Below are 15,517 nucleotides of genomic sequence, written 5' to 3' on the forward strand. Positions count from 1 at the left end.
GACATTTAAGTTTTGAGTCCGTTCTCACGGCTTCTCCTTTGTATTAGGTAGGCTCATGAACTCTGTTCCCTCCATGTTCATGAAGAACAAACAGAAGATTGAGTAGGTCGCATAACTACCCCAGCATTTTATAAATATACCACTGGCTCAATCCTTCATCTCAGTCCTGAGCTTTTACAGCAGAGTAACACAGTCGCCTTAGACCATGACACCACGAACAGACGTCTTGTGGTGGTTGGGATTGCGTCCTGGTTTACACACAACAATCTTTTTACTGTGCCCTCATGCATCAAGTGCTAGCCTGCACACTCTGGTCTCTTGTTTTTCATTCATTTTGGTTTTGTTTGTTTGTTGTTGTTTGCTTGTTTGTTTTGTGATGGGGTTTTGTTATGTAGCTCAGGCTGACCTTCAACACCCGATCCACCTGCCTCAGCCTTCCTTAGTGTTGAATTGCACATGTGGGCCACCATGTTTAGCTTGGGGCTCATTTGTAAGGACACTGATCCCGTTCACCAGTACCAATCCCACGATGTATTCACTTGAGTGTTCCTGGCTATAAACCTGTACAAGCGGAACTGCAGGGTTTCAGCCTAGGAATTTGTGGGGGAGGGGCAGGGATATTCAGACCACAGCACCTCTCCTGTGCCATTTTGTCCCCAACTCTGTATCCTGGCGGAGCAGTGTTTTCACATCTTGCCTCGTTCCCCTTTCCCTAGTCTTCAAAGCTTTAGTCCTGTTCGTCTGGGACACTCAAAGCCCTTGAGCATGCTAGTTTCCCCAGCAAGTAGCACCTGGACCTCTAAAGGATTCCCCGAGGTGCCTTTCCAGGTCGGCTAACCACAGCATGCACCACTGGTTTGTGGTTTATACGTGTACTTTCCACCACTGCTAATTCTGGGAGATCCTTTAATCCCTCGCCTGGGAACGGGAAACGTCTTTGACAAAGTTCTACAGGCAGAGGCGGTTTCCTGCAAGCCTCCCAGACGCTGGAGACCCTGAATGTTTGGCGAGAAGACCGCTTTGATTTCTGACCTGGCTGTTAGGACAGTCGGAGGACCCTCGCTGGTGCTCCGGGCTTTGGGGAGGGGGGAGGGAAGTTTGCAGCCCACGGAGTCCACTCCTGCTGGTTCCTGATCGCTCCAGTGCCAGAAGTAGCTGTAGGTTCCGCAACCTAGGCGGGCTCAGCGCGTGGACCTAGGGGCGCGGCCCGGGGCGCCGCCCACATCCCGGGGCTGCCCAGGAGCGCGGGGAGTGGCAGCCGCCTGCTCCGCAGTGCCACGCCACGCACAGGCAGGAGACCCAGCGCCACGGGATGGCGGTGGCTCCAGGGTGGGCACCGCGATCCTCACCGCCGCTGCCCACGCTATTGCTGCTGCTGCTGCTGCTGAGGATGTCGCCCTGCTGGTGCATGGTGGCTCAGGACCCTCCGGCGGCCGCGCTCAGCCTGCACCCGCCTTACTTCAACCTGGCCCAGGCAGCAAGGATCTGGGCCACCGCTACCTGCGGAGAGCGGGGTCCGGAGGTCGCAAGGCCCCGGCCAGAGCTTTACTGCAAACTGGTGGGCGGCCCCACCGCACAGGGCAGCGGCCACACCATCCAGGTATGGTCCCCACGGGTAGCGAGGATTGGGTCGAGAGTTGTGACTGGCTTTCTGCATGGGCTTGTCACCGTGGCCAAAGGATGGGTCTTCTTTTCCTTACTCAGCTAATGACCACAAGTGCCGGGGACCGGGCTGTCCCAAGGCCAGCTGGCTGGGGACCCTGTGGCCTGGGCGCAGTGCTCTTGGTACAAGCCAGTGGGAGCGCTGCCCTGGCCGCATGCCATCCTAGGTGGGGTGGGCAAAGCCAGAGTGAGTGAAAGCTGTGGTCAGGTTCCAGCTTGTAGAGGAGGAAGCTCGAGGCTTCGTAGCAAATGTCCATCACCCAGATGGCGCCCGGCCAGCCCGGGACTGACCTGGGCTTCAGAGGCGGCTGTCTGCCAAACTTTTAGGTTTTGCACCCTTATGCCTAGGAGACTTGGGTAGCATTTCCGGTTATATCCGTAGTACTACTTCACTGTCAGCAAAGATGCATTTCATCTGATGCGCCAACCCGCAGTCCCAGGGACCAAGGAGACCTTCAGTGGGCAGAAGCAGACGCCACACTCTGGCAAGCACCTGGTGGAGATGAGGATGCCTGAGGTCGGTGCGGCTTCATCGTACCTGGTGATGAGCCAGGCCCTCACACCCGGGCCTCACCTTGGGCTGGGAGGTGCTCAAAGGAGGAGGCTAAGAAACAGCATTTTACTCTAGGATGGGTGTGAGCGCTTGAATCCAGCCCTAAGTCCAAATCTTTGCTCCTGGGAGTGCTGCTGAGGAGAGGAAGTGTTACCAGAAGAGGGAGTAATTCTGGAGCTTAGAGTGTCTGGGTTAGTGTGTTGGACAGTCTTGACGGGTTTCACCATAAATGATAGGTAGTTGAACTTGCCATGTGTATAATGCAAATTTGTGTATAAATTAATGCATGTGTGAGCATCCTCACATATTGTACATATCTCACTACATGGAAAGAAAAAAATTGAAAAGATAAAGTTTTTTTTTTTTACCATATAGTGTAAATATGCAAAAAGGGGAATAGAAGATAATGATGATGAAGACACTTTAAATTTTCTCCAACAGATGCCAATTATTTTTGCTTTAATTATTTGTTATTGTGTATAATTAGACATGTCTACAAATGTAATTGTGACACATTTAGTTTGGCACTTTTCGCTCAACGGTTCCAAGTTGGTCTCACAGGTCGTACATCTGAATGATCCCTGAAAAGGTGGAGGCGCATGCTGAGGACATAGCCCAGTGGTAGAGTTCTTGTCTGGCATGTAGGAGGCTCCAGGTTTGATCCCAGTACTAAAAACAAACAGAAAACCAAAACAGCATTCTACGATGCAAAGCATGGTGGTACATACCTATAATTTCAACACTAGAGAGCCTGGGGCAGGAGGACTGAGAATTCGAGGTTGACCCATCCTATATGACAAGTTCAAGACCAGCCTGAGCTATATAGTAGGACCCTGTGTGGGGAAAAAAAATCATTAAAATTTTTATGATGCTGGAACTAGTTTCAGGATACATGAGTAGCTCATTAGCCACTTCCAGTGTGTTCCTGACATGCTCTTTTCTAGCACACTTAGAACACAGACTGAGAAGTCAGAGTGGCAGATGGCATGAGGTGGTGACCTGGCCTTGTTCAAGAATGCACAGCATGGGGGGATGGGGTGAAGGTCAGGACCATGTCACTTTTGTTGATGGGGGGTGGGGTGAAGGTCAGGGCCATGTCACTTTTGTTGATGGGGGGTGGGGTGAAGGTCAGGGCCATGTCACTTTTGTTGATGGGGGGTGGGGTGAAGGTCAGGGCCATGTCACTTTTGTTGTCCACCCACTGTCCTCTCTTTTATCTCTGCTTTCCTTTTCCTTCCAACTTTGGATTCTTTCTTCCTTTCTTTGTAGTATAGGCTGTGTGAACAGTGTCCTGCCAATTACTGTTGTGTTTGGAAGCACTGAATTATAGTGCTGTAGTACAGACCAAAAGAACATGCTTTTCACTTCAAAAAATTTTGGATGGTGACAGACAGAGGAGCCACCAAGTTGCGCTGGGTGACAGGTTTCATGCTGTGTGCACTTATGCAGAATTCACTCAGGTTTTTTTTCCCACAGAAACTTGGTGAGTCATTGCTCTCATTTCATGCTAAATTCATCATTCTCTGCTAAGGAAAATCATGTGCACTGACAATTTTCTTTTGGAAAAAAAATACATTAGAAAAATTTATTTCCCCATTTAAATAAATGAAAATATGAAACTTTTAAAGTTAATGAATTTCTGGCTTTGCCACAAGAAGACAGGCACACATTCCCAAACACCTGCCTTTCAAAATGCTTTTTCCTCCATGAGGCATGTATTTTCTTAGAAAAGTGTTTACTTTCCCACACACTTTTGGCACAAGACCCCTACTTTGCTAAAACAGAGGGTCTGTCTTTATTAGTCTGCAAATATCAGGTCATTGTCCAACAGATTCCTGCTGGCAGACAGTTGTCATCCCAGACAGTCAGCAAATTTGGAATGTTTGGGGAAAAAATCCATGTAATTCTTCCTTTAAAAAGTGTTTTAATGTTGTATATTAATTATACAAGACAATGGGCTTCAATTTTCACACCTGCGATCACATCCACGCATCGACCACCGTCTCTCCCTTCCCTTCTCTTCCTCCTCCCACCCCCTTTCCCTACATGCCATCCATCGTCCAGCTTTCCCAGCACAAGTGTTTGACTAAAGATGTCAAACACTTCTTCATGTATTTACCGCTGTTCAGCTTCTACTTTCCTTAAAATTTATATTCTGCACAAGAGGGAGAAGCAAGACATTTTCTTTCTCAGTCTGGCTCATTTTGTTTATGACCCCCACCCATAAAATTATTTTCTTGGCCACTTCATAACTGTAATTTTGGTACTGTTATAAATCATAATGTAAATATCTGTGTTTCCCGGTGGTTTTAGGCCACCCCTGTGAAAGGGTTGTTTGAGCTGAAGGGTCCGGACCCACAGGTTAAGAACCACTGCTCTGCTGTGTATATTCACCACACTTTCTTCATCCAGTCATATGTTGATGAACAGCTAGGCTATTCCATATCCTGGTTGTTGTAGGCAGTGTGAAAATCAACACAAACATACAGGTATTTCTATTGTAAGCTAGCTTTGACTCCTTTGGGTATGCCCCAGGACTTACAGTGTAATTGCACTATATAGTAGTTTTATTTATTCATGCTTTAAGGAACCTCCATTCGGAATGCTATAGTGGTTGCACTAATGTATATCCCCACCAGCACTGTGTAAGGACTTCTTCCTATGAATTTCACTAGCACATCTTGTTTTCTTTATGGTACCATGTTGACTGGGATGAGATGCACTCTCAACGTAGTTTTGGTTTGCATTTCCAGACTAAAGATGTCAAACACTTCTTCATGTATTTACCGCTGTTTGCATTTTTCTTTTGGAAAGTATCACATCAGTTTGTCTATTTGTTCCGGGGATTAGTTTTTTGAATTCTCTGTATATCCTGAATATTAATCCTCTACTAGTTGAATCGCTGGTGAAGATTTCCTTCCATTCTGTATGTCCCTTCACTCTGTTAGTTGTTTCCTGTGATGTGTAGAAGCTTTTTAATGGTATACACTACCATCATCATGTCTTGCTATTATTGTCTGGCCCCTTGGAGTCCCATGAATGACGTTTAGAATGTCATGGTGTATCCCTGTAGCTTGATGGGTCCCCCTGTTTCCCATTTCACACTAAGGTCTTGAATCACTTTGTTTTGATTTTGATCTGGGTGACAGGCAGGAATCTACTTTAGTGGTCTACATGCCATCCATCGTCCAGCTTTCCCAGCACAATTTGTTAAAGTGGCTAGCTCTAGTTTCTCCAACATATATTTTTGGTATGTGTGTTGAAAATCAGATCGCTGCAATTGCATGGGTGTGTTTGGGGGGTTCTCTATTCCTTTAGTCTGTTTCGGTTTTTGTGACAGTTCCATGAGGTTTTAGTTACCATAGCTCTGCAGTATAATTTGAAGTAAGGTACTGTGACGTCTCCAACGTTGCTCTTTTTGATTAGGATTGCTATGGCTGCTCAGGGTGTTTTTGTGCGTTCAATTAGTTCTGTGTAAAAGTCACTGGGATTTTGATAGGGATCACACACAGTGAAGCAGTAGATGGCTTTTGGTAACATAGACATCTTTGTTTTTGTTTTTCGAGACAGGGTTTCTCTGTGTAGCTTTGCGCCTTTCCTGGAACTCGCTTTGGAGACCAGGCTGGCCTCGAACTCAGAGAGCCGCCTGCCTTTGCCTCCCCCACCACCCAGCCTACATCTTAATTGTATTTATTCTGCTTACTCATTAGCACCGGAGTTCTTTCTGTCTTTGTTGTGGAATATTATTTTAACTGTGTAAAGGTGTGTTACATTTGTTTCTGTTGCTTTTTGTTAACAATGCAAAGATGTGTTACATCATTAAATAAAATTAACCTGGGGTCAGGAGGCCGAGTCAGCAACTAGCTCACAGGAAGTGGTAGGGAGGAACTAAATTCCAGGGTTCTTTAGTGGGGGCTGAACAGAAAAGGACAATCCCTTTTTTTCCGGGAGACACGAGCAATGAGAGGTTAGCTACTTGCTATTCAGCCTCCCCGAGTGAGCAGAATTTCACCTCAATCTTTGAATCCTGAGTTCTATAGAAGGATAGAGATTCAGATGAAGTTTCCTTTAGTGGCCATGACAGAGCTGGTGCCTGAGGGACCAGAACTCTGCCTGGCTGGGCCAGTGCTGCCTTAACCGCTGCTGGTAGCTGCGGAGTTGCAATTGCCGGTTAAGACAGCAGTGGCTTGAGGGGCAGCCATTGCATTGAACGCAAACCAACACGTCTTTGAGGGTCTTCTTCAGGTTCTTTGTTCAGTGTTGGATAGTTTTCACTGTAACAGTCTCTCACTTCTTTGGTAGGTTTATCCCCAGGACTTTTTTAGACCTTTATGAATGAGATTATTTTCCTAATTGCTTTCTCAGCAGAATCATTATTGGTATATAAAAAGCTACTGAGTTTTATATGTTGATTTTTTTTATACTGTTACTTTGCTAAACTTGCTTGTCAGGTCTAGAAGGTTGTTGGTAGATCTTTAGGGCCTTCTAAGTATAGGATCATATCATTTGCAAGTAGGGATAATTTGACATCTTCCTCTTCCATCTGGATACCTTATTTACTTATTTATTTACTTATGTATTTGTCTTACTGCTGTAGCTAAAATTTAAGTACTGTGTTGAATAAAAACAACAACAGTAGACATTCTTAGCTTCTTCCTAATTCTAGAGAAAATGATTTGAGTTTCCCCCTTCAGTATGATGTCACCTGCAAGTGAGCAATCTATAGCATCCATCATGTTGAGTCACAGTGCTTCTGCATGTAGTTTCTTCGGACCAGTTATAATGAAGGGATGTAGATTTTTGTCAAATGACCTCCTGCATCTGTTGAGATGATCATGTGAGTTTGTTATTGATTCTGTTTGGGGCTGTCTTATTGACCATTTTGCATTTGTTGAATCATCTTCGCATTCCTAGAATACAACATTTTCATGGTGCATGATCTTTTTAGTGTTTGTTGAATTTAGTCTGCAAATATTTTGTTGAACATTTTCTTCTTTTTTTTTTTGCATTAATGTTCACCAAGAGCATTGGTCTTTTGCCAATTGTTATCCTTATTTGACTGAGGTATCTGGGTAATAGTGGCTTAATGGGATTATATCACTAGCAATCCATGGAGTCTGTTTAATGAGCAAAGGAATTTATTTGGGGGTTAACTCACAAGACAGAATAAAGGAATTTGTTGCAGGATCCTGGAAGGATGAGACACGGTCCAACGCTGTTCTCTGGTGAGATATGCCCTCCATATCTGGTCTGCCCAGCAGCCAAAACTAGTAGCAAAGTGAGCCTGAGTGCATCCCAGATCTTAAGGATCCCTCCACCCCCAGTGTCCACACCCCTGGGGCATGTACTCCAAGGTCATAGGCAGGTGTAACAGTTACCTGCTGCCTCACTCAGGGCGGTGCTTCAGGGCATGGTGATGCTTCAGGGCATGGTGAGAACAGCTACCCATTACAATGGCTTTATGGCTGACATTAGAAAAACTCCTTCTCTATGGAGTAGAGTGAAGATTATAATGTCAGTTCTTCTTTAGATATTGTATGATCAGCAGTGAATATTCTTTGTCTTGTTTTGTTTAATATGGTGTTTCTCTGTGTATCCCTGGCTGCCCGGGAACTCACTCTGTAGACCAGTCTGGCCTTGAACTCACAAAGATCCTGCCTCTGCCTCCTGAGTGCTGGGATTAAAGGCGTGTGCCACCACTGCCTGGCAATTAAGGCCATTTCTAATCAGAGTGAGAATGGAAATGTATGTGCTATTTTCTGTCATTTTCTTGTTTTTATGCTATTTCATTTTTTTCCTAATTCTTATTACAGTTCTTAGTTGTGGGGAAGTCAAGGCAGGAATTTGAAGCAGCTAGTCACATTCCACAGTCAGGAGCAGAGAAAGGGTGAATTCATGCGCGCTTACCACTCAGCTCACTTTCCTCACTCCTACACAGTCCAGGATGGACCCTAGGGAGTGGTGTGCCCACAGTAGGCTTGGTTTTCCCACCCCAATCACCGTAGTGAGATACCCATCACAGACACGCCCACAGGCCAACTTGGTCTGGACAGTCCCTCATGAGCCTGTCTTCCTGATGATTCTAGATCGTGTCGAGTTGACACTTAGCTCTAACCACCACAGGAACTAACACTTCCCAAAGGAGCAGCTTCAAGATGGCTCCCAGTCACAGCATTCTGCTTTTACACCGAGAAACTGAGAAGAGCAGAGGGATTCTCCAGGGGCAGTGCTGGGCAATTTCTAAATCAGCTGTGGTCAGACTTTCTTTTCTGGTTCGTTTCTGCACTGGTTCTCCAGGCTGCCTTCCAGTCCTTCTCTTTCAGCGGCTGTATGCACCCCCCCTCTCCCCTCCCCCCCCCAGCAGCCGGGCCATCTGGTCGGTGCACGGCTGTGCCCTTTCTCACCCTCTGACAACCAGCCTCTGGTCTCTCAACAATGCCCTCTGTTTAAACCTCAGTGCGTCCTTTTAGTCTCAAGTTTTGCTGAGAAGCAGTTCCCTGGCTGTTTCAGAACCGGTGAGAATCGGAAGGTGCTGCCGGCCTCAAACCTGCCATTTTGTCTCCTCCCCTTGTAAGTCACTTTAAATACTTCAGCGTGAGATGACTAGTAAGCGCTGCATACTCAAAAGAATTTCACGCTCACTTCTCATTTCAGTTCAGGTTGTATTTGCTCTGCTATTTAAGGGAAGAGAATCCATATTTTATTTGACCATGTGTCATGGTCACATGCTAGGCTGGTGGCCTACCTTCTCTCTCAGACACTCAAGTGGTCACCTGACTTGGAGACTAGATGAAGGCCCCCTATGACAATCTGTATATTAAATATCAGCAAAACTGAGTTTTTTCCCATTTAACTATCAGTTGTAGCTTGGATATTTAATTCTGGGTGCCCTGGGTTGCTTACCTCAGCCAGTGTTGGCGAGAGTTGTCCCAGGTATGGGTAGAGCAGGTATGAAGTGAGGAAAGGCCTCACGGAGATCCACATCTGTGGTTTCCCCAGGTTTGCCAACCGAGGGCCACCTCATGCTCCCCAAGTTGCAGTTTTACTGATTGGTAGGTTGGCCCTGATGTCACCTTTCCAGCTTTTGTTGGGTCTGTAGGACAGGCTGTGCGCAGGGCCTGCCTCTCCCCGACAGAGTGGGAAGTGGCTTCTCAGGTCCACTCAGCAGACTGTGTCTCTGGGTCAGGGTGGAACTTCGTAACTCTTCAGTCTGGTGATATTTTCCTCCAAAAGGAAGACTGAACCAAAGTTGCTTTCTGTTCCAACAGTTGAGGGGCTTGAGAAAATGGACTAGTTGCTGGCAAGAAGCATGTTTGGGGAAGGAGGAAAAAGCTGAGCTCTGGAGGCTGGCCTACTGGCCGCTGTCACCAGTGTGGGCAGGAGCTTGTACGCATTTGTCTTTCAGAGACGTGAGAGGTGCTTGGGCACAGGCAGAGAAGGACAGAGAGAGTATGACTAATCCCTTGTTTGTACCTGAGCGAGGCTGGACTTCGCTCCCCTTATGTATCACTTGGCATTGGAGGAGTTAACTAAAGCAGTTCTGTTTCCTCGAACTTTCTAAAAATAGATTTCTGAGACCAGCCAGGATTTAGAATCTTATGCCAAAAGGATCTAGAAAAATTAAAGTTACAAAATGAATAAAGGTCATTTCTTAAAATAGACTCTGGTTCCAGGGTAGTGGTTTATTTTTGGTGGTGCATCTATAACAATGCCCGTATTTTAATGGAAGCGTGTGTCAGCAGGCAGGGTGATTTATAAGTCTGAGTTTTGTTTGCGTGTGGACATTGTTCACTGGTGTTTCTGGCCCTAAAGATCCCTTTAAGAAGGTTTTGCATTCTCACTATTACTCAGATTTTTGAGTTTTTGTTTTGAGAGACTTCCGTGATCCAAGGGTCCTTCCTGTCCCTGTCCTCAGCTTTATCATGAAGCCTGCAATGCAGCAGGAGTTTAGAGAAGATCGGCTGCGGGGTGGTGGATGGGCAGGCGTTAAAGGCTGTAAAGCAGTGAACCTGATGGGTAGATGTGAAGGAGGAGCAAAGAGGATGCCACATCCCATGTACTGGTTAGAGTGTCCTCTTGCCTGTGGAAATTGGAGATGTTACATATCAGGACACCGGACAAAAGCAATGGTAACACAGGAACGGACGGCTATGTTGAAAACACAGCATCAAGTTCAGGGCTGAGGTAGCTCAGTGGTTAACGCACTTGATGTTCTTGTGGAGGACCTGGGTTCAGTTCCCAGCAACCACGTTAGGTGGCTCACAAATGTTTGTAACTCCACCTCCAGGTGAATAATGCCACTGGCTGCACGCATGTGCATATAACCACATTCAGGCACACACCCTCCACATAATTAAAAATAACAAAAGGAAAATCTTTTTTTAAAAAAAAAAAAGAAAATATAACCTAAGAGTTTGGACTAGCCTGGTGTAAACACTACAGTTATCAGGGATGAAATGCACATATTTGCCAGTAGAGATCTTGAATTTGTATGGTGACAAGCCCGCCCACCCTCCGTTCATCCCTGCACTCCACTGTGGTTTGTGTAAAGAGCGTGTGTTTGACTCGGATGACACTGATGCACACATACACACATGGACAAGTGTGAGAGTGTTTGCTACTTCCTATAAGCCACAACAGTTTCAGCTGTGTGCTTGTGTAACTTGGGACCAATGGTCATAAACAGGAAACTGAGTCACACCAAAGCTCTGTTTATAGAACTATGTGAAAGAGAATCCTTTGTTAACAGGGCCTTTCCTTTCATTCATGTAAGATCCGTGAGTGAGGGCTGGGAGATTGAAGACAGTTACTGTGTTCATTGACATACTTGTAACAATTATTAATGGTAAAAGTTATCTTGAGAATTCAGACAAATGTCCTATACACTTAAGGGTGACTAATACCTTTATTTTATATGAGTGGGTTTTTTTTTTTTTTGAGACAGGGTTTCTCTGTGTTGTTTTGGTGCCTGTCCTGGATCTCGCTCTGTAGACCAGGCTGGCCTCACAGAGATCCTCCTGGCTCTGCCTCCCTAGTGCTGAGATTAAAGGTTTGCACCACCATCGCCTGGCTTTATATGAGTGTTTTGCCTGCATGCATATGCACCATGCGTGTGCCTGGTATCCACAGAAGTCAAAAGAGGGTTATGATTCCCTGGACCTGGAGTTACAGATGGTTGTGAGCCACTATGGGGATCCTAGGAATTGAACCCCAGTCCTCTGGAAGAGCAGCCAGCTCTCTTAACTGCAGAGCCATCTCTCCAGCCCCTCTTTATTTAAAAGGAATATTTCTAATATTTGTCTGTGCTTATGGATCTCAACCAAGGTCAGCAATGAAAGGTCGTGTATAAAGCACACACGGAGAGGACACACAAAGTGGTTTTGGTGAGTCAACTTGACTTACCAGTGAAGAAGCAGTTCCACACACACCACACCAGCAGCCACTTCAGCTTGCTCTTAAGTGAATCCCATGGAGCTAATGCTCCTCTGGGGCTGCGGAAGCTACAGGTGTCTGATCCTTGAATAAGCAGACTCTTTGTGCTCTGATTTACTGTTGCCATTGAGAGTCGGGATCAGTTCATCTGAGAGAAAGATACCTACAGCCAGAGGAGGAGAGGCCCAAGATGCTGCTCGTTCCAGCCCCCGTACAGTGGTGTTCGGGGTGTCAGCTCTCCCGCTGCGTCTCCTTACTCCACAGGTGAAAACCATGTCATTGCTTCATCTTTTCCCAGTTTTTGAAACCTGAGTCTTTTCCCACAGTTTTAGTGACGCATAGTTTAAATTCTATAAAATGTATCTATTACAATTCTTTAGGCAGGATCATGTAAACAACTTATCTTCAAATTCCATTTATGTATAGGTTGTTGTAGGGTTTTGAACAGATAGGAGTCCAAGAAAGCTGACTTCAGGATTGTTGTCTATTTGTTAATTCAGAGGGGGTGGGGAACAGGGCCTGGGGTTCTCCACTTCATCATTTTTAACGACCCCCCCCCCCACAATTTTTAAGGCTTTATTAGTTTTTGGTATCACAATGCTTCAGGGAGGGTAATTTTTATTTTTTCTGCCAGCCCTGGAGTTAATTCTTCAAGGAGCCTGGTTTTATTGAGTATGACATCTGGAAACCAAGGGATCTTTGACCCTTGTCACTACCAGTGTGCCTTGCTTCCAGGCCCTCTCAGTGGCCAGGGTTTGGGAATAAATATATTAGTTGGCTCTCCTCTATATTTATATCTGCATTAGAGATGTAGTTGATTTTTAATTATTGATTTTATATCCATGACCTTGCTATAGTTTTTTTTAATAGACTTTTTGGTATTATTCTTTGGTGATATTTGGTTGTATTTTTTTCATCCTTTCCAATCCTTATGCCTTTAGTTCATCCACCCATCCATTCACAAACAATTATGAAATGCTTACTATTCTATATTCTGAGGATGCAAAGAGCACCCAGATACAAAGTTACCTATAGATGACTGTGCTTGCAAGGCCTAGCTTCCTCAAAACTGCGGGGAAGCTCCTTCGGTGGCTTGTAATGTCATCTGTGTCTCTGAAGAAGCTCTTCTCGTGGCTGAAACACCTGACAGCAGTAATTTAGACTTGAGTCTTATTCTAACTCCCCCAGCTTCCTGGTGCTGGAAAACGATGTCACTTCATTTTCCTTACATCCAAAACAACACTAATAACTGTAGCTTGTGTGTGTGTGTGTGTGTGTGTGTGTGTGTGTGTGTGTGTGTGTGTGTGTGGTGAATGCACACCTGTATGTACTGGTGTCCGAGGAGGTCAGATGTGACCTCTGTTGTCTTCCTCTGTCACTGCCCTCCTGATTCCCAAGAGACAGGGTCTCTCACTGAACCTGCAGCTAGGCTGGCAGCCAGCAGGCTGTTGTCAGTGGTCCCCTCTCCCCTCAGCCTGGTGTCACAGCCATGCCTGACTATGCACGGCTTTGTATGTGGGTTCTGGGGATTTGAACTCAGGTTCTCGTGCCTAAGTAGCAAGTGCTCTGAGCTGGTGAGCCATCTTCCCAGCTCCAGCTTGACTTTTTTTTTTATAATGTTCATGGATATTAAGGCTTTCATGAAATGAGGAGATTATTTCTAGATAAGACTTCTAAAATGGTAAGCTTACAAAAAGTTTTTGTCACAGTAGTCATGTAAAATTTATGTAAAATTCTTTTACTTTTTTAATTCAAATTTTTATTACTGTGCGTGTGTGTGTGTATGTGTGTGTGTGTGTGTGTGTGTGTGTGTGTGTGTGTGTATGTACTCATGCTAGAGATAATAGGATCAGTTGTGGGAATCTCTTCTTCTACCATGTCGGTCCTGGGGACCAAACGTCAAATTCAGAAGGCCAAGTTTGGTGACAAGCACCCTTACTCACTGAGCCATCCTTCTGGCCCACAGCATCCTTTTTCTGTGGCAATGCACACTGTGTTATGAACTGCATAGATTGGGTGTGCTGACTCCTTCTCAGCAGCAAACACTTCTGAAGCCTTCTATTTAGAGCAGTGTAACACTGTTTTGGAACATGTTAATGACTAGTTTAGACACTAATGAATGCACGGGATACAATGACATTTGGGGGGCTAATTTTTAAAGCTAATTTGTGTAACAATAATATATTTTTTCCAGGTCACAAATTGTTTCTGGTTGTCATTTAGCTATTTCTGGGTCCATTTGCCCACTGAGAAAAGGACTTATTAATGGTCCCTAAGTAGTTGAATCCAGAGGTCTAAATGAAAGGGCCTGCCTGGGGCTGTGGTGTCCGAGTGAACTCCTGGCTAAAGGCTGAGGAGAGTTCGAAATCTGCTTGACAGGGCTGCCTCTGCTCGGGGCCTTTGCCTGCTTTGCAAGAAAGAGCTTCCAGGGCACCGATTGGAATTCTCACGCCAACAGGGTGGGCCTGCCCAGGGGAAGCCAGCTCATTGAGCCCCACATGTCCTCCCAGTGTTCAGCCTTGTAAGCGTTACAAGCTCTCACTGGTTCCACCACTGTCAGAAAACACATGTGGGATTAACACATGGAGGTCAGAAGTACGGGCTTTCCGTGACTGTCTTCACCATGAGAAGGGAGAGAAGCCGGTTCCCGTGACTCTGATGCTGTCATTCCGCAGCGCAAACTTTATAGGAAGGCACCAAGCAAAGGGCAGAATGGGGGGAAGGAGGAGCAGGCAGATCATCAGGGCCGCTGCTTAATGTAAGATCGTAATTGAACACACGCTCATGTAGTACTTAGTGATGCCAGGCACTGTCTGGATATACCCTACGTATGTTGACTCCTTGCTTTAAAAAAATAATTTGTATGTGTGTGTGCATGTGTGTGCGTGTATGCCACTTTGCGTGTGTGTGTGTGTGTGTGTGTGTACACACATGCGCATGTGTATGCATGTGTGTCACTGTGCATGTGTGTGTGTGTGTGTGTGTGTGCGCGTGCGTGCATGCATATGTGTGTATGTGTGCCACTGTGCATGTGTGGTCAGCATTCCCAACTGTGCATGCAAGCCAGCAAAACACACACACACACACACACACACACACACACACACACACACACACACGCACGTAATGTAATAGTGTAGAACAAAGTCTGGTCCTTCCACCTTTACATGCGTCCTGGGGGATTGAACTTGGGCTGCCAGGCTTGCACTGCAAGCGTCTTTATCTAGTGAGCCACCCCACTTGTCTCTGTGACCTCTTAGTCATCACAGTGACTTAGGAATCCGTGGAGCTTTGTTGGGCATACTCATCTTACCAAAAGGATTCCGAAGCACCGAAAAGGGAAGTGACATGTCTAAGACCACAGTGTGTGGTAAGCTAGATTCAAACCCTGGTACGAAGGGTGGAGTCTGCGCTCTACTCACTGTGCCATGCTTCTGTGCTACCACTGTGCAGGTGACCATGCCTTCCTCAGAGCTCCAGCTGAGCTTTGCTGGAACCATCTCTGATTCCACACCACTTCGGAGCTGTTTCTGTTCCAATCTCCTTCTGTGTTAGCTCACCAGTTCCCTGAGGGTGGAACTGCTTCTTCCTGCGTGTGACGGTCTCTCTTGTGGCAGCTTGTCTTAGGCGCAATGTTCAAAGGGCAATGCCAGCCTAGGAGCTTCCTGCCAGGACAACAAATGCCCTGGTGGAAGCCTTGGAAAGGAAAGTACCCGAGTGTCAGCAAGCTGGGTTTTGTGAACTTTCCCTGGAGAGGTGTGGATGAACATCTGCTCACTCCAGATAGGGCACCAATGAGAGACCAAAGTAATGATTCCACCAAGTTCAGTTGGGCGAGCCAATGAGTTTAGGGGTCTGCGTATAGAGTAC

General features: G+C 46.0%; 1 protein-coding gene across 1 annotated transcript in view; it reads left to right on the forward strand.

Moving 5' to 3' along the window:
- The first annotated feature begins 1,141 nt into the window (after nt 1–1,141).
- Lama3 (laminin subunit alpha 3) overlaps nt 1,142–15,517 on the forward strand; it is a 250,328-nt gene continuing 235,952 nt past the window's right edge. The window contains exon 1 of the mRNA XM_052741546.1: nt 1,142–1,600. Coding sequence (XP_052597506.1) covers nt 1,313–1,600 — 288 coding nt within the window. The 5' untranslated portion in view covers nt 1,142–1,312. The remainder of the gene's footprint in view (nt 1,601–15,517) is intronic.

The sequence above is a fragment of the Peromyscus californicus genome, unplaced genomic scaffold (genome assembly GCF_007827085.1).
Source record: "Peromyscus californicus insignis strain IS unplaced genomic scaffold, ASM782708v3 Scaffold_17__1_contigs__length_78620276, whole genome shotgun sequence".
Classification (NCBI taxonomy): Eukaryota; Metazoa; Chordata; class Mammalia; order Rodentia; family Cricetidae; genus Peromyscus; species Peromyscus californicus.